This window comes from Melospiza georgiana, chromosome 6 (assembly GCF_028018845.1).
Source record: "Melospiza georgiana isolate bMelGeo1 chromosome 6, bMelGeo1.pri, whole genome shotgun sequence".
NCBI classification, from domain to species: Eukaryota; Metazoa; Chordata; class Aves; order Passeriformes; family Passerellidae; genus Melospiza; species Melospiza georgiana.
Window position 1 is genome coordinate 46,587,786 of NC_080435.1, and position 24,598 is coordinate 46,612,383.

A 24,598-nucleotide genomic window follows, 5' to 3' on the forward strand; every position below is an offset into this window, starting at 1 on the left:
GGGCTACAGGGCTGACTTCTGTGAGAAGCTGCTGGAAGCTTCCTCCATGTCTGATAAGGAAAAAGCCAGCCAGCTCCAGGATATACCCTCCACTGGCCAAGGCCAAGCTCATCAGTGGCCCTGGTAGCACCGCTGGGATGAAGGGCAGAAAAGTTATTGTGCACAAGCAAATTTCAGCCCGAGAGAGGAATGACAATATGCAATAGGAACAGCTCTGCAGACCCAAGGTCAGTGCAGAAGGAGGGGCAGGAGCTGCTCCAGGCACCAGAGCCAAGATTCCCCTGGAGGCCGTGGATGTGTGGGAAGCCCGTGCTGGAGCGGCTCCCAGCAGGACCCATGGCCTTGTGAGAGATGAGCCCACGCTGGAGCAGGTTTGCCACAGGGACCAGTGACCCTGTGGGGGACCCTGTGGGGACAGCCTGTTCCTGAAGGACAGACTGACTGTACCTGTGGGACAGGGACCCGTGGCGAGGCCATTTGTGAGGAACTGCAGTCCGTGAAGAGGATTCACACTGCAGCAGTGAGTATGCAGTCTGTGTGGCAGAGTGTTTCTGCTGGGAGCAGGGAGAAGGAAACAGTGTCAGAGCAAACAGGTGATGAACTGATCCTAACCCCCATTCCCTGGTGTTGGGGGGAGACAGGCAGGGAATCAGAAATAAAATTAAATGCAGGGAGAAGGAAGGGGTTCTGGGAAAGTGTTTTGGGTTTATTTATTTCTCATTATCCTACTCTGATTTGATTGTTAATTAATTAAACTAATTTCCCCAGCTCTGTTTTATCCATGACAGTAATCAGTGGGTGAGGTCTCCTGTTCTTGATCTCAACATATGAGGCTTTTTGTTACATTTTCTCTCTCCAGTCTTGATGGGGAAAGGAGGTGGTAAGAGGTTGTGGTGGGCACCAGAAAACCTATATAGCTGTAGTGTGACAATAAGAGTTACTTGAATAGTTTTTGTATAGCTATACCATGATTTATTAGTTTTTTAACAGGTAACAGGGTATTCAATTTGGGTCGTTCCCAAGAAAGAGCATAATATAGGAATAACCCCGCAGTTGGGTTCTGGCATTCAGAGTTACGCGGTTCCCTGTGGGGCGGCCCGGAGCAGGCCCTGCGCCCCCTCAGCCCCGGCTCCGCCCGCCGCTCCCCCCTGGGCCCCGCGGCCCCGCCGCGCTGCGGCCGCCGCCCGGCAGGGGGCGGTGCCGGCGGAGGCCGCGCGCAGAGCCCGAGCGGCGCTCGGTACCCGCGCGGGCGGCGGTGGGAGCCGGGCCCGGGGCCGCGGGGATCGGGCCGGGACGGACGGGGGAGGCTCGGCGCGGCCATGGAGATCGGCACCGAGATCAGCCGCAAGATCCGGGTGAGACAGAAGCAGCCGGGTCGCTCCCTCCGCCCGTGGTAGGAGGCCGGGCCCGCGTGTGGGGCAGGCCCGGCCGGCGGCTGAGGCACCGGGCTCCGGCCGGCCCCCCCCGTCACGGCAGCCGGCCGCGAGGTCCTTCGGCCTCGGGACTCCCCGGGAGGGCGGGAGCAGGAGAGTCGTTTTTGTGGGAAGCGGAGTGGAGGCACCCCTGGCCCCCGACGGGCAGCTGCCGGGTGCCGTCGGTGTCCCGGAGCTGCCGCTGTCGCCCTGCAGAGCCCGGCCGGCCCCGGGGCTGTCCGGGGGGCGCGCAGCTCGGCCGGGTGGGAGCCCCCGGTACCGGCAGGGCCTGTCAGCCGCTCCCACTCGGCGGTCACAGTTTGGAAATCCCGGCAGGTTTCTGTTTCCCTGCTGACCTGGGAATTACCTTTTATCAAATCAACTTAGATTTTTAGGTTTTTTTGCACCTTATGAGTCCGGGTGGTCTCTGCTCAAAAAAGGCCAGCTGGGACGCGGAGGTTGGACGGTAGCGCAGGCACTGGTCTGTACGGTAGAGAGAGGGAGATTCCGTTACTCTGCTGTCAGCCCCTCGCTGTTAGAACGTTCCTGTCCTGAGAGTAGAGAGTAGGAAAAGTTTAACATGTTAAATCAGTGTGCTCAAACAGTAAATGAGAGAAACTTTGCTAAGCCTCCCACATCTTTAAAGTTAGAAATACTTTGTTGATCCATCCCTTAAACAATATTTCATTATTTTTTAGGGTGCTATAAAAGGAAAGTTACAGGAGCTGGGGGCTTATGTTGGTAAGTTTTGCCATGTGTTCAGCAATTTTTAGATCATTTTTGTTATGTAGGAAAAAACCCAGCTTAGCTAATGGAACTTACTGTTATCTGTGTTATTGCATACAGAAGCCTTAAGCATGAGAAGAAATATCTGAAATAGCTGGACTAGTGAGAAAGAAAGATATATACTTCAGAAAATATTATAGTAAGCATAAGAAGCAGTATGTGAACATCAGTATATGAAGAACTAAAAAAAAACCAACTAAGAAGTCAGTCTAATAATCTTCCCTTTTAGAAATGGTGGCAAGGGATTTGAAAGAAAAACAAACCATGATGTGAATATCTAAGGAAATTTCTTTGAAGCATTAGGAGAAACATTATATAAAGCAAGAGCCTTGGAAATACAGCAGCAGGTGGCTGTGACCATTCTGAGATGGAATCAGTCTTTCTTAGGCATATTTTTAACAGCTCTTGAATTCAGAGTGAGGTGTCTGTTGAAATTAGGAGGGAGGACAAAGATGAGTGAGTGGCTTAGGAAATTAAAAGGCCAGGTCAGAAACATTATGTGGGACAAACATTAAAAATGAAAGAGCTGTGTTGAGCTAATTATGTTGAAATACATGTATCTGAATCTTAGAGGCAGGGGGAGATTTTATTTTGGCTTGTGGCAGGAGGGGTGAGCCATGTGAACATCTGTGGTCTTATGGGTTTGTTTTTTCTGAACCTGGGAAGAAATGGGTGTTGCACTTCAGAGCAGCTCTTTTCTGCAGCGGTAGAAGTTGGTAACTTAACACAGCATTCTGTTGGAAACAAAATAGCTCAGTCCTGAAACTGCATTGTTGTTGTCTGTCATGCTTCTTGGATTTCAGGTGAAGAAAAGGAATTGAAAGCATAATTTAGTGATCCTGTGAGTTGCAGGGCCAAGTTCAAAGTTTGTTTGAGCCCAAATTCATCTTCTTTCCTATTTTAAGGGGGGCATTGTATTTATGGAAAAATTTATGGAAAAATGTATTGGTTCCATAGAAGGGAGTTACCTATGAGCTGATATTCTGGACTCATTTGGTGCCTAGGAGCCATGTTTAGAACTTTTTAATTGTAAAATCATCTTTTTCAGCATCTCAAAGCTTGTCTTTTTAAGTAACTAATTTTTTGTTGCTTGGTTGGTCGGGGTTTTTACTGTCATTCCAGGTTTCAGTTTCTCAGTCCTTGAGTCTTTGCTTTCTTCTGTATTTCTGAAATAAAAGTCTTTCTTGTCTCTAATACTGAGATGCTGGTAGAATACTAGCCATGATTGATTCCAGCTGTGACTCTTCTTTCTTTCTTTGCCTTCTGTCTCTGTGTTCAGAGGACAGGTTTCCTGTATTCCCTGGACCAGCAGACAATGTCTGCAGTTTCTTCTCAGTCAGCTTCTGAACTTCTTTAAATAACTTTGTATTCTTTATTGCTAAGTATGTCTTGCCTTGGCCTCTTTTCTTTTTAAACCACTGTTTCCAAACTACTGTGATTTTTCAGGTTTCTTTTCTTGACTAGAGTATTTTGGACAACTTTTAAAGTAATCTTTTTCAAAAACTATCCATTTCTTCTTTCAGGTAACCAGTAAAAAGTTGGTTCTCCATTATTCTAGCCTCTGCACAAGAATCATGCTTTTATTTCTTTCTGTAACTGCTAATTCTTTTCTCTTGAAAACTCTTCTACAAGAAGATGTTTTGAAGCTAACTTGTTGTGTAGAGCTTACAAAGGAAATATTCATATATTTAAAGCAAGATGAAGTAAGTTAATTCTTCATCAGGTAGGAAATTTTTCAAAAGGCTGTAGTTCCACATGCAGTTTAAGTTGGCATAAGCCAACTAAATTACAAAGTTTCTACAGTTACTGAGAAAGTAGTAACTTACTAAGTAGTAACCTCCTTCTTCTATCATACTATTACAGGTAATTGTGCTAACCTATGCTTTTATCTGTACTTAAAGTATCTTCTTTATCATGTGTTGAACCACCTGGAGAACTTATGTTTAAAAGTAGCTTGGCCAATAAATAAAATTCATTCTAAGGTCCTCGGTCTGAGCATTGGTCCATCTTGTGCAGCTTGTAGTTTGCAGTGAAAAAGAAACCCAAACACAAAGCAGCAACAACAAAAACTGAAACAAACAAAAAGCCCCCAAAAAGAAGTGAGGGTTTAAGCTTGGAATGGGTTATGTTCAGCTAGTTGAGTAGTGGTAGTGCAGGTACAATGTGTGAATTGTGTTTTTGTAGTCTAGGGGAGAGAGAAATTATTTACAGTGTACGTAGGTATAGAAGAAAGGCAATTCCTTTCATTTGGATTTTGATTTGTATTTTTCATTTTTTTAGGTCTTTTTAGTGTTGTGTTCTGTCTTAGCTTGATTAAATAAGCACAGCTGTATCAGTACCTTGATTCAGATTCATAATTTGAAGTATTTCCCAGCTGTTTGCACTTACTGTTGTTATGATCACATGATGCCATGGAGTAGGATTGGAGAGCATGAGATGTTTGATTAAACTAAATTGAAGTCAGTGCTCAAGAAGCACAACTAATGCCTTTGAGCAATAATTGTGGCAGTCAGTCCTTCAGCAGAGGCCAGAGCTAGGCCAAAGCAAAATGCCAAACACCAAACTCCCCAAACCCTTAACGTGGTGATGTGGGACTCTAAGCACCTTCCTGTGCATTCTGAGGAGTTGGAGTGCCTTGTATGCAAGGGAATGGATTTCTCACAGTGTATGAAATTGCAGGCATTGCAGAGTAGAAATTCAGTCGTGAAGTTGCTGGGATTTGTTTTATTTTTGTAGGTAGAAAATCTGGAAGTTAATACAGTTTTGATTTGTTCAATGCGCATATCAGAAATGGATATTTATTTGTTTTGTTTCTGTAACTAAAGGAAATTTAACAAGGGTAAGGTGCTGTATTTGGCAATATTTGAGGTGATGAATATTGTAGATATTTTTTAGTTGCTGGTATTCAAGAAAAAGGATATAGGCAGTGGAGTGGCTTTCTTTTATTTTGTTCTTCTTTCCATTCTGTTTACTCCCTTTTTAAATACACTAATCTTCAGCTTATGCTCTTGTGAAGCTGAGGATCTTTTATTCCTTGCTTGTAGATGAGACTTGTATTGAATCTCATAGGAAATGGAAGACTTGTTAATTTGCTTCCCTAATCCTCTGCACAGTCTTTATAGTAAGATAGAAAGAAAATGGTTACTTGTTTAAAGATGTTTGTTATGTCTTCCATGATTTATTATACTTTTAAACAATGTGTTTCTCTTTCTATTAGATGAAGAGCTCCCTGATTATATCATGGTTATGGTGGCCAATAAGAAGAGTCAAGAGCAGATGACAGAAGACCTTTCCCTTTTCCTTGGAAACAATACTGTCAGGTTTACTGTCTGGTATGTTTGCAAGCTGCTTGTCACACTTCTTATCAGTAGTGCACGACTGCTTTCTATAAGTGACACCTGACATATAAAAAAGTTATTTATCTTCCCATTATGTAATTTGTATTAATAAAAACTTCCACTTTGCATGTCTAATAAGTACATTAGTTTTAGTCTGTCAGCAGTTAGGCTTTTGAGGTGATAGTTAGATGGAAAAGGACTGGAGGACATATTTGTTTATAAGCCAGTCAGATTTGTAAATAAAGTGCTCAGATAAGTAGGGGCTGTATGTTGACTTAAAATTATTCCTGCAAAAGCCCCTGTGAGATGAGAGCATTGTTCACTGCAGTTAGATGTGAAGGACCAAACTGTGGTCCTTCTGAAGCTAACTGAACCAAACTGTGGTCCTTCTGAAGCAACTGAAGCCAACAGTGCTTCAGGTTGCTGTGCATGGGAATTACTATATCAGGGCAGATGAGCAGTGGATCTAATTCTGTGTACTGTCTTTGACAAGGCTTAGCACCAAATGCTTAGGTATTCCCACCTCTCAGGCTATTTATTTATTACCACCACCCAAATCGAAAACTCCAAAGTAGAACCTCAGAATTACTGTGAACAGGACAAGTTAGCAACACTTCAACTCTGCTGTCAGCTCCTGACAATGTAGATTCATTTATTCCATGCTGCATGACAAATTTAGGCATTATATTTCTCATGCATTTTCTAATACTGAATTTGTTCTACAGTAGAAACCTGTAAGTAAATCCACATTTCAGACATTTGACTCTAGAGATTTTGTTGCTTTCAGAGTTATGTATTTTTTCAAGTTAATCTTATTTCTGAATCTCCTACCTAATAGAGCTTTAAAGATCATTATTTTATTTTGTGTAGATGAGAAAAATACAACAATTTTTCCTCTTTTTCAGTTTGCTTTCTTTGACATATTCATACTGACATTACATTCTGTTCCAATGTTTCTTCCATGTAATTACTTCCTATGAGCTTTTCTGTTATTGAATAGCAGAGAGAAACATTTTAGAAGTTGGCTATGTTATGAAATCGTAAATACTGACAAAAAATGAAAAATAGTTCCAGCTATTACAATTCACTGTATTAGCTATTTAAACTGATGGATTTTCAGGTGATAATGTAACTTGTGTTACATTACTACCTAAGTAAAATCAAATATAGTTTGATTTTACTTAGGTTTCATTTTTCTCCTGGCATTTGTCAAAAATATAGTAGAGGAGTACAATTAAGCATGGACCTTTTTTTGAAAACTGCACTGGCATTTCTTTGCTGCCTCTTGTGGCCTGCCTAGGTGAAGCTTTTGGGTTTCAGTGTATCAGGAAATCATACAGTTGTCTTTCTCGTGGTAGTTTTGGGAATCAGATGAGTGAAGTTTACACAAGTGGATGAGGATGTAGCTCCTGTATTATGGTCTTGACTGAATCCTGATATACAGTAAAAAATAGTGTAGCAGAAAACACTTTCAGGGCTTTGTAAATGAAATGAAAAAATAATAAATATGTAGAGAAAGCAAATTTCATCAAAGAAATCAAGATCATTTTATATATTTCTATTTTAAATGAGGTATTGACTATATGCACATATACCACCAGCTGGTTCTGACACCTGCTTAAATTTTAAACATAGTGACTGTTTTAACCCTAAGTCAGTATTCTTATTTTATACTTATATATATAAATACAGTGCTAACACCTGTGAATAAGCTATAAGGGAACTGGTGGAAAAGTGTTACATAGCATTGTAACTGTGAGTTTTATATGCTTTTACTTCTTCTAAAGGCAACTCAGAATGTATATGTTCTTAAATGTTGGTGAAATGCAGTACTCAGCGATATCTGCCTTCCTTGTTTTGTCTCTGTAGCTGGTAATTTTGGGCCTTCTGGCAAAAGTTTCACAGCAGTTGTGACAAACCTGGCAATCCTGCTGGTTGGCCACACTTCTTATCCTGACAAAGATCAGATATTCTGAGGTCAGTGTGAAAACTGATCTGCATCTCCAGAGCTCAGCTGACAAGTGTTCTAGTGAAAGCTCACAAGGAGAACAAGTATAAGCCTTCATTATACCCACATGCAGCCTTTGCAATGTGTTCTTGTCCCTTAGCTCATTTCAAATATTCAGCCAAAATTATAGACTTGCCCATTATCAGGTTTGAATTCCAAGTAAGATACGAGTTTAAGTGTTAAGGTTTTTTTCTTTCTTCTCACTGTAATACCTGTTTATTTTTGAGCAGCCTTATTGTATTAAAGCCACGTAATTTTTTGTGATGCTTCAGCTTAGTGCCTTTTTCACAGGCAAAGGACAGATTTGGTGCTTTGCTGAGACATTTTTGCTCACCAGCACATCTCAGAGAGTATGTTGGTATATACAAAGCATGGTGGGAGAATCCTGAGAATCTTACATACTATATATATATATATAACAGTTATATACTGTTTGAGTTTGTATTTTCAATTATGTTTTACTCTACTGTGTAATTAAAATTTCATATACAAAGTAAAATTTTAGGCTATGCTTTAGGCTTCTAACTTAGGTTTTTTGAATCAATCTTTTTGATACTTAACTCCATTGATTGTAGTGAAAGGTGGATAGTACTGGCTTTGAATATGTAAACCAACTAAATGCCAAAAGTATATGGTGTGATGAATACTCTGCCTGCGTGTGCAAGACACATTGGAGGCAAGGTACTTCAAGCCTCCCTTTTGAGGTTAAACATACTCTGGTTGATGGAAAGTGAAGTCTTAAGGGTGGAAAGGCAGTGAGTTTCCAAAAAATGATGAGTTTCTATCTATCTCTAGACAGATATCTCTGTCTTTATCAGTCTGAATGTAAGTTAAGGTTTTTTAATTCTCCTTTTTCTCTTTTGCTTCCTTCTCTGTCTGCTGTCTATTTCAGGCTCCATGGTGTTTTGGATAAGCTGCGATCTGTGACTACTGGTAAGTAAGAAAATTAAATTTTGAGTGAAGGGAGGCTTATTTTTTCTGTGTAGTATTACATGTCTGAATTGTAAAAATATCTTGTCTGTTTCATTATTTTTTTGTTTCTGTGGTTTAATGTAAAAGTGAAAGGTACCTGTCTCCACAGAACCAACCAGTGTAAAATCTTCAGAATCGAATATCTTTGAGAGCAACTTGCCTCCCAGCAAAAGCAGCTCATGTGTGAGTGATGAGAGGAGGCGGGAGGATATCTTGCCCCCTCTTGCAGTGTCAAGCACTCGGACTGAAAGAAATGACTCCAGAGTTTCAACCAGCTCACAGGAGCAGAGGAACACTGCTTCCAGGTGAGGCAGCTGGCTACTTCCCAACACACCTTCAGGCACCAGTAGTTGTATGAGTGTAAAAGCCATTCTAAAGAGTACAGACACTTGGAAAGATACAAGTACTTTTGAAGAGTGAAGCGTTGCTACAGTTTGTTGTACAAAAAAACATTAAATCAGAACTCAGTTCTTTAAGCAATGTAGCTCAAACATTAGATTAGGGCTTAGATTAATTAACCAAACTGAAAAATATTAGTGTGTTAAATTTGTATAAACAGTAATACATTAATGATTCTTGATTAAAAGACAATTCTCATTTTCCAGGACTTGACTTGCAGATAATAGTTGGTGATTTCTTTTTTAATCAGGCAGTCTTGTGAAGATGGTTCTGCATCCCGCTTAACGTCTACGGTCAAGCCTCTGAGGGAATTGTCACCTTCTGAAGCTGTAATTGACATTAAACCTGAACCAGATGATCTAATTGATGAAGACCTAAACTTTGTGCAGGAGAATCCTTTGTCAAGGAAGAAACCCATTGTGACTGTAACTTACGGTTCCTCTCGTCCCTCGGCCGAGATCTACCGGCCCCCAGCTGTCAGGAGTGCAGATGGAAACGTTCACGTGCCCAGATTGTCTCAGCAGGGCAGCCTGCAGGGGAGCCGCCAGTTAGACACACAGGGCTGCAGGTCTCTGGAAACAGGCCAGCTCTGCAATCCAGAAGCATTTGGCAGCTTAGCAGAAGGTCACAGACCCACCTCCAAACTCGGTGCTGATAAAGTGGGCAGTGAGGTTGGTACAACCTAAACTATTGCGAAACTCTGTTCTTGTTAGGAACCTGCATTGCTATGTATGCTTCAGTAAAATCTTCACCTCAGAGAAATCAAAAGACTTCTGTCACTGGTACCAGGTTTGAGATTTCATCCTTTGAGTCCACTGGTAAAAACAGATTGCATAATTTGACATCATTATCTGAGAGCTTGCTGCATTTCATTAATTACCATATTCATCTTCATTTCATACTGACTTGGAGTAACAGGTTAGCACATTATTGAGGTGCATATGATGAATCAGAAATTATAATTCTGATCTTAAGATCATTGAATCAGCATGATTTTCCCTAAGTGCTATGTATGCCCCCAGCTTTACACAGTCCTGTAAATCAGGATTTTTGGCATGCTGTTTATTAGCCCAGATACATTGATGATGATGAGGATTATTATTACTATTCTCTTTAGAACCATGTCAGTTAAGAATTCTTTGGGATGGATGTTGGACAAGGATAAACTAAAAGATGATTGCTGCCCTAAGTACTTTGGAGGCCCAGCTAAGCCAGTCAGGGTGGTAGTCCTAGCTGATAGACTATGTGAATGAAGAGCCTTTTTTTGAGAGGAATGAAGATAGTTATGGCTACTAATGTTATAATGATTTTACAAACCTTGTGTTGCAAGTGCATCTATGTTTATTGCAGCTCCTAAAGTTCTCTGTCTTTGCCACTGCTTAATTCTGTATAAAGGATAATGAATTTTACTTGGAAATCTAGAATGCTTTACAAAGATACATTCTGGTGTCTTAGTTTTTGAGAATGGAGAAGAGCAAATGAGAATATAGTGATTTATTTAATGTACATAAATCGCTGATGAATGTCAGGAACATCTCTCCTTGGAAATGTTCAAAAATGGTCTTGTGATTCTTTTCTTCTGTTACTGTTGCATGAATAATGTCCAGAAGAGACAACAGGGACCTCGCACTATCTAAACTGGACCATTCTGACTGTGTGTAACAATTAGCATCCTTTAAAATATGTAGTTTTCTTGCTTAAAATGAATCATTACACCTGTCTGAAATTAGAGTTGATACAGAGGAAGAAAGTAATTTTAACTGATTGCACTTTTCTCTTTCAGTCTTTCAACATACTCATCAGGTGAACACTATAAATTTCTTTGGAAAACCCTGGTTTTCTGTAGGCGTTGGATATTTTTTCTGTACTTGAGAGATTTTTTTCTTATTTTTTCCTAAGTGGTGTTTACACTTCCATTTCCAGTGAGATGTTTCAGTGTAAATGTGTCTGATTTTCACATTACCCAGAGCAGTCACTTGTCCCACGGGAAGGGAAGTTCTCCATCTCCTGGCTCCAGGTGGAATTGCAGTGCTTTCTTTGCTGGGTTACTGATACATAGTTTCTGCTAAATGAGCTGTTTTGCCTGCTCTGTGCGCTGTAGGAGGAAAACTCCAGGAAGAGACGGCTGCCTGTTGTAAGCTCGGTGGTCAAAGTGAAAAAGTTCTGTAATGATGGAGAAGATGAAGAGGAAGAGGAAGACTATGGATTGCGAACAGGAAGCATCTCCAGCAGTGTGTCTGTGCCTGCAAAGCCAGAAAGAAGGTACTGAAGATCTCAGTGTTTCTGAGTTTTCAAGAATTAGTATAATGAATGAAAACTTTGAAAGTGGGGAAAATCAGTTTGCAGATTAAAAATGACAGACAAAATTTAGTAAACAATTTTTATATTTTTTGTACTATCTCAGAACTCTATGGATGAGATGCCTGTTTATGCCACACTTTTGCCTTTGATTTTGTAACCTCTTTTCATTATTGCATGTAAGATGCAATGGAGTGTGAATTTTTACATTATTTGGGTGAAGCTTACTGGCAAAAGAACATGTATGTTGACATGTTTCAGACCAGGTATTTATTGTGGTAAAATGATTTTTCAGTAATTTGATTTATTTTCAGGAATTTTTTTCAAACCAGTTATCACTTGTTCTTTAAGGTGATGTCAACTTTTCAAACAGTCTTCAGAGGTTTTTCCTTTTTTTCTGCTCCCTAATTCTAAGTGTCAGGCATTAGTCAAAATACATATCTTTTGTATCTGATTTTTAACAATAGAGTAAGAACATATAAACTAGAGAAGAGATGGTTCTACTGACCTATAGTGCTAGCTTGTATAATATTTATTGTAACCTAATATACTGTATTTAATTTATCTTCAGTACCACAGCACATTGCTCTGATTTAAGCTTCCTTATTGTTGATGTTAAAGACAAGCAGAAAGCCTCTTTTTACAAATAATGTGTTTTTGATAGAGTCATTCTAATTATGCAGCTGGATCATGTTTCTCAGGATGGCTGCATAGTTATTGGTGCCAGCACAAACATAACAAGAGATAAGTGGTGGGCAGAGGTTGGAAAAAATTAATGGCAGAGAGTGCCTTTCATATGTAGCATGGTTTTACAGCAGATTGAGAGGTGAAATCACACATCTGGGCTTCCATTTTTTAGAGCGTTTTGTGGATCCCCATCTATGAGATAATAGATTAACTGAAAACTGTTTTGGATAAAATAATTGTAGATGATTTCTGTTAATATTTTCCTGTTGAAATAGCTGTCTTTAACATGGATACTGTTGCTGTGCAATCCATGTCTGATTAATTTTTTTTTATTTCCTTTAGACCTTCACTGCCACCTTCAAAACAGGCCAATAAGAACTTAATACTGAAAGCAATCTCTGAAGCACAGGAATCGGTTACAAAAACAACCAATTATTCCACTGGTAATTAGTATTGATTTTGCTTGTGTTAATGTGTGATGTTTCCAAATTCTCTTGTATAAATCCAAGCTAAAGAAAGCACTGAGACAAGTCTGAATGCTAAATAGCAAGTCAGTTATACTTGAGGGATTTACTGTGTCCTGTTTCATTGCATTGATGTTCAGTGATGATTTATGAAAACAAATGAGGGAGAGGGTCTTTTTGAACCTAAGTGTTTCTGTGAATCTGCTGCCATTTCTTTGTTCTATTCTATTTGCAAGCACTTCAGCAAAGGGTAGCTAGCATCATATGAAGAGACATATTGATGATCCATGATTGTTTATATGAAAGATGGAATGAAAAGTGATTTCAAAACTGTCAGAAAGTACCATGTTAATTTTATGTAGAAGTGGATGAATGAGTGCTTTGCTGTTGTCACTGTAATCCTTCTCATGCTGTTTTGTCTTACAAGTAGGAGTTCCGAGGTGCCACTCAGGGTGCTCTGTGCACATGCACAAATATACTTGAAAATTAAGAATTTTACAGGTAGCTAAAGGTGCTTTTTGTGGAGACAGACACTTGGGAATTTTTGTGTGTGTGTAGGAATTTGTGAGAGTTATTTTAGCACAATATATCTAAATCCAGTACTATTGTGTGATTGAGTAGTATGTAAATGATTTGCCATTGTTTCTCTGTTTAAAGTTCCACAGAAACAAACTGTTCCAGTTGCACCAAGAACTCGAATTAGCCCAGAAGAATCCCAGTTAGAAGTAATTCATGTGCAAAGCAGACTGCCTGTTCTGAGTTCTCAGCTTCAAGTAGAAGAGTCAAAGGAGCAGACAGTTGAAGATATTCAAGGTCACCTGATAATATTTTTCAAGAATTTATACTAGGGAATATAATTTTACAAGCTGAGCAGAGAAAAGTAAAGGAATGCTTTTAATTTTTAAATCTGCATCAGAAGTTGCATGCAGAACTGCCCTGAAGACCATGCAGCTTTCAAAAGCATGGCTGTCAGATAGATCCATGTATCCAAACACACAAACTCAGGGGATTTAATCAGTAAGCAAAGAATGTTACAGCTCTTTGGCATGTCACTGAAGAATAATTTTGCATAAGCACTTACATTTGGATAGCTTCTCTCTTCCTCATCCTTTGCATATTTTCCTTAGTATGTTGTAGGAGTAATTCTGTCACAAAGCTTAAGTGAGAGTGAAGATTCTCTAGAGTATTTGGAACAATTTTCCAGCATATGAAGTATTAAAAGATTCTTTCAACACATAGTTTCCACACAAATGGTTATAGTGTTTTATTTTTCAGTTTAAATATAAGAATACTCTATATGCTCTTACAGAACAGCTGATACCAGGCTAACTGTGGCAGCTTTGGTTTTTACTTCTGTTTTGAATCTCCTAAAGGGCATAATACTTAAAGGCAGTCAAAGTGCCTTTTCAGCATGGTTTTCTCATAGAGGATGGGGGAATGTCTTTGTTAGTCACAAGGAATCATAGAAGTAAGGCAGCAGAAAAAGTATTTCTATAACAAGTACTTAGTTGATACTTGCTAAGTGTTTAGATATTTGGATAATGAATCAAATTTGGTTTTGAGTAAAATTTTTGTTACATCATCCTGTGGTCATTGTAAAGGAATGATAAACATTCATTATTTTAAAAATATTTTTGCAGTTGCTTATTCCTAATATAAATGTATTTGGAATCTTTCTGCCACCTCAAAGTATGTGAGAAAAAGCTTTATCAGCCTTTGAATTAATGCACAGAAAATAATTATGCTAAATATTTTCACTCTTTTGCCATTGAAATGGAAATGACAGCTTGCTTAGGAAATGTACAGAAAGCAAAAATAAATTTTTAAGCCATATCTCAAATGTAGAACAGTGCTGCTCTGATTTGCTCTTTTAAGAAGATTGTAAAGTAGTCCCTTGCTACTTGCTTCCCTCTGTGTGTGTTTTCTGAACAGCCAGCTCTTCTACAAATGAGGAGGAGGAACTTGGCCTTCATCAGTTGTTGTGCCCACAGACCTCATTTGTACTGAGCAGAGATTATGGGAACAAGTAGTGTCCTACAGCACTTAGATTTTGCCATGTTACTATTCCTGAAACAACAGGAAAAGGGTTCATCATAATAATGAAAATTACTTTTAAAATGTTAAAAGTGTGAATGTTTTTGTTGTTGGGTTTTTTTATCAAAAGAATTAAGAGAGTGTGCCTCAGTTCTCTAATCTATGGTTTCATGTTGACATGCTGTTAAATATGCTTCTTATTGCTTTTTTTTTTTAGGAATTGAACAAAAGGAGCTCTCTTGTCGGCTTCAGATTGATCCTATGATTGAAGATGCCTTGCAAGTGTCTCAGGGTTAAGTCTTGTGATCTTTTATTTTCAAATCTAATATTAGTGTTAAGATACTCCTTTTCAATTAATTATACTGATTTCTACAATTATCTAGTTTCTACATCTCTAAGGAATGAATGCATTACATTAGTAGCTGTTCAGAGGATGAGAGATTTAGAGGGGGAGGGGAGTTGTACCCTGTTCAATGCTGTTTCAGCATAGCCATTCCAGTTATAAAATTTCCTGATCTGACCTAATATGGCTTATGGCTTCTGTGGATCCACCCCTGTGAAATTAACAGGAAAGTAAAAATGTTTACTGGAAACTACTGGGAAAAAATTAAAACAAAGTAAGATTAGCTTAGTGACCATGTAAATTGATATTAGAAATATGCTATAAGAGTACAACTGCCACCTTATTTACTCTTTTCTATGTAATTTTCTCCCAATACAGATTACTGTGACCCAGAGTCTCTGGTGCACTCAGATACTCGCTCGTTCATCCTGAAGAAGCCCAGGCTGTCGGAGGAGATGGTGCCACAGAATCAGCAGCTGGGGAAGAAGGGCACAGAGGCCGTGCGAGTTCACTCAGCACGTCTCATACAGACACGGTGAAAAGCTACTGCATTTAGGAGGGTTGCTAGTCACATTGCTTATTTGAGGTTTAGATGGAGCCCTTTGGTCAGGCTTGTGCTTTGTCAGGTCAGTCAGGAGGTGTGAAATCATGCAAAATGGATTGACTTTCAATAGTAGAAGAAAAAAAGCAGGGGCAAAAAGCCTCAGGAATCCTTCTCTGGGAAAATAATCCTAGAGTCAACTGTAGCTTGAGCAAGTCTTTGATTTGCATGAAAGAAGAAGGAGCTGAAAGTACTGGTCTTCTGTTCTGATTTCTGAAATCTTAGTCAAGTAACCATTTTGCTTAAATTGCCTTTAGTTTTATACCTGTTTCACCCTTGGATTACTTTCTTAAGAAACATCTTTAAACGTAGTATTGAGTGTGGTGTATCCTGGACAATGATTTCAGGCTCCTTACTGAAGAGTTTGACCAGGAGAAGCCCAAAGTTCATGTCAGCTTCAAATGAAGTTCAGGTAACAAATAGTCCTACCTGTTACAAGTTTAAACCATTCTGAACAGGATGATGAACTTCATCACCTGGGCTGCTGTGCTTGAGAATCTGCTGGTGTTTCCTTTCTGTGAGTGGCTTTCAGCAGCCTGTGTTAATTGAGAACAAAACCAGCACTGAGCAAACAAACCCAAAAGGATAACCTGGCAATATCACAATTGAAGGCTGTGACTGTGCTATAGGAGAGAGGTACATTTTTGTATGTGAATAGTCAGTTTCTGACTGCTTCAGTCTGAAAGGTCTAGCTCATGATGTTATTCATGTTCTGGTTTCTGTCCTCTTAAAGGGATTCTACAGTGTAGTTGGTTTTAGCCTCACTTCATATGGAAAGTGAGGCTAAAAAAGTTTATCCCATTGCTGTTTGTCTAAGATGAGAACTCCACAGTTCTCCAATACTTAGAATCACTTGTCATTCAGGAAATCCTTCAGGTGAAATGGATGGGATGGTGAAAGGCTGGAGAAAATGTATGTGTTCCCTGTTTTAATGCTGCTTCTTATCCATGCTGACTACTGTCAGATACAGGACACTAGGCTATTGGTGTCTGACCTTTTAGTCTGGCTGAGTGTTAAAGTTCTTAGTCTCAGTATTGCAATTCTATCATCCTAGTTCTAAAAACTTTTACACCACTTGTTTCATAATGTGCTTTTCAGTAATTTTGAGGAGACACATGTTTGGTGTGTTAAAAGGTTTGTAATTCCAAGTATGGTATTTGCTCTCTTTTTCTGCCTCAAAACTGCAAATTCCACAGGATTGACTGTTGAAAAATGAGTTTTTGGATCTGTCTGTTGAGCAGAATGCAGCAAACTGAACTTCTACCTAGACCTGTAGTTCTTATTAGTGCCTCAAGGGAGACTAGAAGTCTAACTGCTAACTGGAGTGCATTACCAGTAATTGCTAAAAGAAGGTCTGTTACTGCTCAACTCCCCATCGATTAGCTTGTACTACTTTCACTCACTACCACAGCTCACATTCACTCAATGTCTTGAGTCAGAAAATGTAAATTTACTACATTTCTTTGTTTGACAGAGACCAGCTTGCACAGCCAGAGAAACCTGCTAGTCCCAAGTTCATTGTGACACTGGATGGTGTGCCCAGTCCACCAGGATACCTCTCTGATCAGGAGGAGGAAGAGATGTGTCTAATGGAAGGATTGAGGCCGGTTACCCAGCACATGTGTGCTGGCAAAGGATTGAAAGGTCTTCGAGCACAGCAGATGCAGATTGTAACCAGGCAGCTGGAGAACTGTGATGGTAATTATACTGACCAGCAGGGTGTAACCTTGCTGTGCTCCTTGAGCATGGCTACACCTCCTGGATATTCATTCTTAAGAAACCAAACTGGTGGTGTTTATTCTTCAAATTAGAGCATTCTTTAGGCAAATGAAATCTAGGAGTTCAGTGGGACCATCTCTTCAGAAGCCTTTGTCTTGGAATATTAGAACAACATGGCACATGGTAGTTCTCCACACATCTTAGTATTTGGTAAAATTTGGTTGGGTTCTTTTAGGTAGTTTTTTTTTTGTTTCTTTGGGCTTGTTTTGGGGTTTTTTTATGTTCTGGTTTTTTTTTTTTTGGTTGAGTTGGTTTTTTTGTGTTTTTTTTTTTTTTTGAGTTGGCTTTTTTGTTGTTGTTTTGGGTTTTTTTGGTTTTTGCAAATGTAGTTGGTCTTCATTGCCAGAAATCTGCCCTTCTGGTTGACCTGTTATAATTTGTCCCTGTGCTGATGGACAGGTGATGTTACAGTTAACACACTGACATGCCTTGAGCCTTTAAAAATATGTCAAATGGTATTCATGTTTCTGTCGAGGGTTAGGACACCACAAGGAGCCTGGTAGTGTAAGGTGTTGGTAGAGTCCAGTGGCTAGCAGCTGAAAGAAGAACTTAACAGGGCGTGATTTTACAGATTTTTCTATATTTTCTTTCTATATTTCTTTTGAATAACATGGGAACTTGCTTGCTGAACCATATGCTTGAATTGTTTAGAATGCTGACATGGTGATGAAAACCACAGAGGTTACAGTTTTGTCATAGGCCTGTTGAATACATGCCTAAGGGCTGTGCTTGGATTCCTGTTTTTTACTTAGCTTTCTCAAGAAAATAAGGATCTTTATTTAATGTAGTAACCATGTATCCAAATTTCTGAACTAAATAAAGAGTACTGTTCGGTGCTGTACTGAGAACCCTTGAATTGCATGGATCCAGCTGTAAATGGGTAATGCAATTATGAGAGCACCATAGCAAAAGATCTTTTAAGTCCATGTCCTTTCATTTCCCTGGCTGCAGAAGTACTGCACATATCAGGCAGCCTTAAAGATTAAGGGAATGTGGTATATCCATGCACTTTACTAGCACAGAGAAGCAGTTGTTAGAGTACTTCTTGCAAATCCATGCTTTTGTATGGATTTGTATGAGGTGTGTAGCCTCAGACTCCTCACCAAAGCTGCTTGGTAGAGGAGAGTGTTGCCAGCACAGTCCTAGCTCCGTTAAGGATACCTGTGAAGTAGCAGGGGTTGCACTGAAGCTCACACACAATCAGATCCTTGTGGAAGTGATCTGTACCAGCCAGTGTGGTCCTACTACAGGATGGCATTATTTGGCTGTGGTGGGTTGCAAGGAGAAGGCATAAATGAGGCTAAGGATGGAATGAAGCTGGAGCAATTTGTGTCATCAGTGGGATCAGAGAAGGAAGTCTAGGCAGTGCTGGAAAACTTTGAAGAGCCAAAGGTTTAGGCAGATTTGGGAAAATAAGACAACAGCAACACATGTACAATTGTCTGAATTTGGAGAATAAAGTTTTATAAGCAATTTAAATAGGAGAAAGTCAAAGTCCCATGTTCCTGTAAGGGTAGTGAAGGTGTGGAATGTTTCAGCTTAGAATTTCTTAAAATACTTTTTGGATTAGAGTCAGGGTTCAGGTAACTGAAGTGTCTTAACAAATTACATAGAAGTAGTTCTCTTTCAGTATATGCCCCCATAATAATAAATCTGATTATCATAAAAATTGATTTTTAGCTTTCATCTCTCGAAATAATTTTCTAGAGTAAAAAATATCTTGGAGAAAGAAACATGGCTATAATTAACTCATGGCTCAGCAGAACAGTCATAACTCTAGCTCAGTTGGGATCATTGCCTGTCTGTCCAAGTCTTTAAATCAAAATTCAGATTGAAAAAGAAAACTGATTTATTTTGCTTGTAAACAGTGCAAATTTGATCTTTCATGATCAAACTGCCAAAAGGCAGCTGTCAGTCTAGTATTATGACTTTCCATTTTATAGTTTTGGAAATTTTCTTCAGAAATTATGATGTACATAAACTTTTACTGTCATGACATTTTGATTAAGAGAGAATAGAAGTACAGTGTATTTTGATTAGGCTAGATTGTTTACACCAAGTTGCATATAGAATCCTAAAGGTCCCAGCTTGGGGTTTTTTTCTTCTTTCTTACCATCCAGTGGAAATGGAAGACTTAAGTATGCTACAAAAGCAGGAGAAGGTGCTGGAGCGCTGCAAGTACTGGCCTGCCTGTAAAAATGGGGATGAATGTGTGTACCATCACCCCACACTACCTTGCAAGTGAGTAGTACAGAGCTCATCCACTTGACATGCTATTTTGATTTTCATTCCAGAGCTGCAGACTTCTGCTGTGTGTCAGAAATATTCCAAGGCAGCACAAACCTGTCAGGACAGGTTTTTTTTTTAATCAGAGCTAGATTATCACACTGCTATTCCTTCTGTTTTCTGCCCCTCTCCCAAGTGTCAGAACGCAGGGATGGCTGCTGCACCCTTGCAGAAGAAAGCTTTAGTTTACAGTACAGGCTGGTGTTCATGAGTTGCTTGAAGATGCAGGAATTAGCATCTTAAAAGAATAGGCACTTTTCTGCCAGCTGTTACAGTGCTTTTGAAGGTTAGGTTATCTTAGGTAGTAATGCAGTGATTGTGGGTTTTAAATTTGAAAGAGAAGGCGAACTCTTGAACGTGCCCTGTGCCTTTGACTTCTCTTCCATAAGCAGGAACAGTCCAGGAGAACTCTTTGTTTTGAAGTAACTCTTACCAGATTGGGTAACTTCAGTTACTTGGACATATGAATTATCTTATAAAATCTGGTATAACTAAATTAAAAGTAAAACTCTTGAGAGAAAACCAAGGGAACACTGCACCCCTCTCTGGGGAAGGTCTGATTTCACATTGCCTTTGTCACTCTGCCACACAGTAGGAGGGACATGTCCTGGCTTGCACCAAGGACTTTTTTGACCAAAGTGCCCTGAGAGTGAGGTGGTTCAGTTGTTCACTGCATGGAGGGGGTTCTGCAGGAAGGGCAGCTGAGTGCAGCTGTGTGAGTGCACAGCTTGTGCACTACACCATGTGCCCCACTTGGGAAGGAGCCAAGACATGCCCCAGCCCTGCTGCACCTCTGGCTTTCATGTGCAAGAGATGTTCAGGGATTTTGCTCCAAGTACGAGGTTTTGACTTAATTTCTTTTCCCTCAGAGTTTTTCCTAACTGCAAATTTGCTGATAAATGTCTGTTCATCCATCCAAACTGTAAATACGATGCAAAGTGCACTAAACCAGACTGTCCTTACACTCACGCCAGTCGACGACCCCCCCATCCATCTCCTAAACCAGGTGAGCACATCTTGTTTTCTGGGCTTCAAATGATAGTGCTAAAGGGGCAACAGTAATTTTGGAAGCAGAAACTGACAGTGATGAAAAATTTTTTTTTTTGCTTGAGTTAAAGTAATTTTCTTACAACTCTTAGTGCAAGATGAAGAATAATAATCCAGTGTTACTGCAAAAACTGTTACCAGAAAAATCCTCCAATGCTTTTGTGCAGGAGTCCCTATGAGGGCTGTGCAAGGCCAAAGTGGTGACTTGCATAAGTTGTCTGTTTCCCTGAAGGGATTAGCCAGCACTGGAGTTTTGCTCAGATTTTTTTCTTAAATTGGACACATGTTGTACCAAGGCCTTGTGACACACACTGAAAACAGAGGCTCCTGCCTTTGAACATTTTATTCTTTAATGCCAGTGTAGGAGTGAAGTTGGTGTAGTGATGAGATGACTTTTGGGATGAGGTTACTTGATGAAGGCAATAACTATGTTTGATATGGGTTGGTGTTGAGCCTTTGAACCATGCTGAGGTGCAAGGACTTTACTGCATGATCTTTTGGAAGTAATTTAGCCCCTAGTCACAGTTCATGCAGTTTGTTACCTTGCCAGACCCCAAGCACAATGTGCTTGTCTCCTGTGTCATTTCCAGCAGCTCCTCCATATTCCTGGAAAGTGCAGTGCCTGTGCTTATCAGTCTGGTCAGTTGAAACTCTAACAGGCTTCCTGCTGTCTAAATTTAACATCTGAGATTCTCTGCCTACCAGAATCTCTGTGATTTAACCAAGTTAAATGATTACCTGATAGCCTTGTTTTACTCCAGGATCTACTAACTGCATTGGGAAATGCTGTTTTTATTTCTTGCTGAATTTTGGTGTATTATAAAATGGAATTTTTAGCAGAAAGATTGATATATTTAAGGTTGTGCAGAGCTGTCTTGAAAAGGCAATTTATTCTGATCCAGACTCACTTCCTGTTCTTTTTGTTTCTGTTGTTAGCACCCCTGCCCACACTGTCCGTACCCTCCAGCAGTCCGCTGTGCAAGTTTTTTCCAGCTTGTAAGAAAATGGAATGTCCATTTTACCACCCAAAAGTAAGATATATCTCCTGTCTTCCTTCTGTTCTAGAAAGAGACTTAAAACATGCTCCTTTGGGACAGGAAATGTTACTAGGATTTAACGCTTTTTTCTTTTACTGTTCACATTTTGACTTTGCCTTATAAGGAGAATACACAAAAGTAGTGATTTAAGGAATTTGGAAAATTATACTTTCAAGTTATCTGTACCAAATGCTGCTGGGGAGCTTCAAACAGGACAGATCTCTTCAAAATATACCCAGCCAGGATGCTGGGGGCAGAGAGGAGCCTTTTGGGAAGGAATATGTCTCAAGACTCTTGACTCTTCCTTCAGATATGCTGCAAAATACAAAAAATCTTTAAAGATTGCCCAGTTACTCTAAAATTTATTAATGTAATCTTTATACTACAGGAGTCTATTACTTGGGTACTTGTATAGAATTGTGTCCCTGCATGTAATGCCAGGAAGTGTAGTGCTTTTTCCAGCCCTAATAATGCCAAAATACCCATGCTCAGATACTATGAGCCAGATACTCTGGCTTTTCTCCCCCTCAGGTAATCCTGTGTCATGCTCTGACTTGTACACAGAGATCAATTTAAGCTGAACTCTGTAAATTGTTGCAAGCAAAGGAATCTCCACCAGTCAGTGCAGTGGCAGTTTTGTAACATGAAATTCATAGTTGGTCCTTCTTGAAAAGGATTTTTGTCACTGGGTTGAGCTGGTTGCCCTGGCGGAGGCGGGTGTTGACTCAGTTGCAGGTGAGATGTGTGACACAGCAATACCAGGGTCACAGTGCAGCTCAGCATGTTCAGGAGTTCAGGCAGCCAGCACTGAGCAGCCTCTTCTGAAATACTTTTGGTTTCAGCATTGTAGGTTTAATACACAGTGTACAAGACCAGACTGCACTTTCTACCATCCCACTGTTGCTGTACCTCCACGCCACGCCTTGAAATGGACTCGAACTCAAGCCAGGTGAGAAATACTCTAAACCTAACCAAGAAAAATAAAAGGTATGTTATGGCATTACTAATGTAGTTTTATCACAGAAGTAATGTGTGAGAGGAACAGCAAAGATGTATGAAGAAACATACCCCTTATGGGCAGCTTTCTTTTGAAGACAGCCCTGTGCTGCTGTTTGTATAACTAATAACTAATAACTAATGTGGTGTATAACTAATGTGGTGCAAGCCACATTAGTTGTATAACCAATAACTAATGTGGTGCAAGCCTGATAAACAGGTGCCCTGCAGCTGAGACACAGCAGTCACTGGAATCCTGACCTGGACAGGGGGTGTTTTCTGAGGTGTGGTTAATAAAGCTGAAGATCCTTTTACCACTGTTTGATCTTATGTCTAAGCTGTCTTTTCCACAATGGGGTCAGCTGTTTTCTTGGAGTGTTTCTGGCAGAGCAGCTCCTTCTTGTCCTCTGCTTGTGATTTCATAAACCAGTAGCAGACTTCCCAAAGCTGCAGCTGTGGGCCTGCCATAAGGCTCATGTGATTGAATGGTCCAATCCCCTCTGCAAAGGTTTTAACCATTACAAGGATGGGGCAGGGAGCAGTTCTCAAATCATCTTTACAGAGGGGCAGAATTGCTTCTTATGGAATTGTTGTTTTTTTCCTTCTCAGTGAATGAATATGATACAGCCTGGGACTGAGCTTTGCCTCCTCTGGACAGTAGAGGACAGGAGGATCAACCACCAGGACACAGGATGCTAGGAAAGACTCATACATTTTGGACTTTGAATATACATTGTTTTCATAAAACGAGATTGATTGCATACTTGAAATGTCTCTAATTTTCCAAGTTTGTAAGTTTGGACAATTTTACATTTTTTTTACGCTGTAAGAAAAAAACATCTGTGTAAGAAAAGTTTTAAGTTCCATTAAAAACCTTCAAAGCACATTTTGTGTTCTGTTTGTGTTATTTTCCTTGTTTAAGGGTTGGTGTGTTGAAGAATAAAGTATGGCAGCAGAAGCACTTGGAAAGCTTATTCCTGTGTTGGGATTGTATTGGAAGTACTTTTTGTGCAAGTGTTTGGTACAGTGCACATGGCTGCACTGCTGTCCCAGCACCCAGGGACTGGGTAAAGACAAGTGCTTTGCCTTTTGGGTGTTGTTCAGTGCAGTGGTTGTCACAGTCCTTCTGCTCTTTAAAATGGGGACAAAAAGACAAGGGAAGCAAGCAGCTTCATAAGCCAGAACAATTAAAGAATTATTGATACTGTTCTCCACTTAAAAACCCTATGAATTGCCACTTCACTTGAAAATAGATACTCTGAGATGTCTCCACTTATGCCCAGAAGAAAGAAAGTACCACTGAACTTTTAAGGAATTCTTTTTTCCTTCTGAGCACACTGTGGTTTTCTCCTTCTAGAAAAATAATGCACACACATGCCCATAAATACAGTTCAGTGTTATTAAAATGATGAAAAGTGTTGAACAGTAACATAAATGCACTTTTTTATTAAATATTTTTTTATATTTTGGGGAACTACATTTTCACAAAAATATACAAAAGAATTTCTTTTTACAAATATTTACATTCAATATCAGAAAACAATGATAGCTACATATTTTGAACTTAAATTTGACAAATATAGTCTTGAATTCCGAAACTTAACACTCCAGGAAAAGTATTTTTAATTTTTTTAAGTAAAGTACTCAAAGTTCATATTCAAATTTTAAAAAATCTTAATTAATGCAAAAATCTGACATTTAATTTATATATATATATATATATATATATATATATACTTTAAATAAACATACAACATTGTTACAGGAATTAGATGTTCATGGTGGAAACCAAAATGGAGTACACTTAAACCCATGATCCATATAATATATGACCATACCTTTGGACTAGTTTAAAATACCTTTTTTTTCTTTTTTTTTCTTGTTAAAGCAAGAGGGATTATCTGACACACTCCATAATGAAACAACAAATCTGAACAGACAACTGCATTTTAAGCTTAAAGAACTACAGTAAAATATTTTTGTGAGGTGACCTGACAGGGGGCTGGAGAGGAGAGGATGTGCTCTGGTGTTGCACAGAGCACTGCTGGAATGGGTTTCCAGATGAAAGGCTGCAAAGAACATTATTTTTCTACAGAATTGCCCAATGCCTT

At 39.6% G+C, this 24,598-nt stretch overlaps 1 protein-coding gene across 2 annotated transcripts; it reads left to right on the forward strand.

Moving 5' to 3' along the window:
• The first annotated feature begins 1,265 nt into the window (after positions 1-1,265).
• Positions 1,266-23,369, forward strand: ZC3H14 (zinc finger CCCH-type containing 14). Of its 2 annotated transcripts, XM_058026826.1 has the most exons (17): positions 1,266-1,355; positions 2,111-2,153; positions 5,416-5,530; positions 8,437-8,477; positions 8,626-8,821; positions 9,166-9,586; positions 11,017-11,177; positions 12,243-12,343; positions 13,022-13,177; positions 14,616-14,690; positions 15,120-15,276; positions 16,817-17,040; positions 19,242-19,362; positions 20,277-20,413; positions 21,391-21,485; positions 22,334-22,440; positions 23,097-23,369. In XM_058026826.1, exons 1-17 carry the CDS (start codon positions 1,320-1,322, stop codon positions 23,101-23,103), a joined length of 2,193 nt encoding a protein of 730 aa, XP_057882809.1. In that variant the 5' UTR covers positions 1,266-1,319; the 3' UTR covers positions 23,104-23,369. The 2 variants fall into 2 exon arrangements, with proteins under 2 accessions (XP_057882809.1, XP_057882810.1); XM_058026827.1 differs by lacking the exon at positions 2,111-2,153 and having other exon boundaries at positions 1,295-1,355.
• Positions 23,370-24,598: the final 1,229 nt, after the last annotated feature.

Excerpts from the sequence above, each read along its gene's own strand:
- ZC3H14 (XM_058026826.1), top strand. The coding sequence starts at position 1,320 with ATGGAGATCGGCACCGAGATCAGCCGCAAGATCCGG. Across the intron at positions 15,277-16,816 it reads GCACGTCTCATACAGACACG|AGACCAGCTTGCACAGCCAG; the intron begins GTGAAAAGCTAC and ends TTTGTTTGACAG. Across the intron at positions 20,414-21,390 it reads CCATCCATCTCCTAAACCAG|CACCCCTGCCCACACTGTCC; the intron begins GTGAGCACATCT and ends TTCTGTTGTTAG.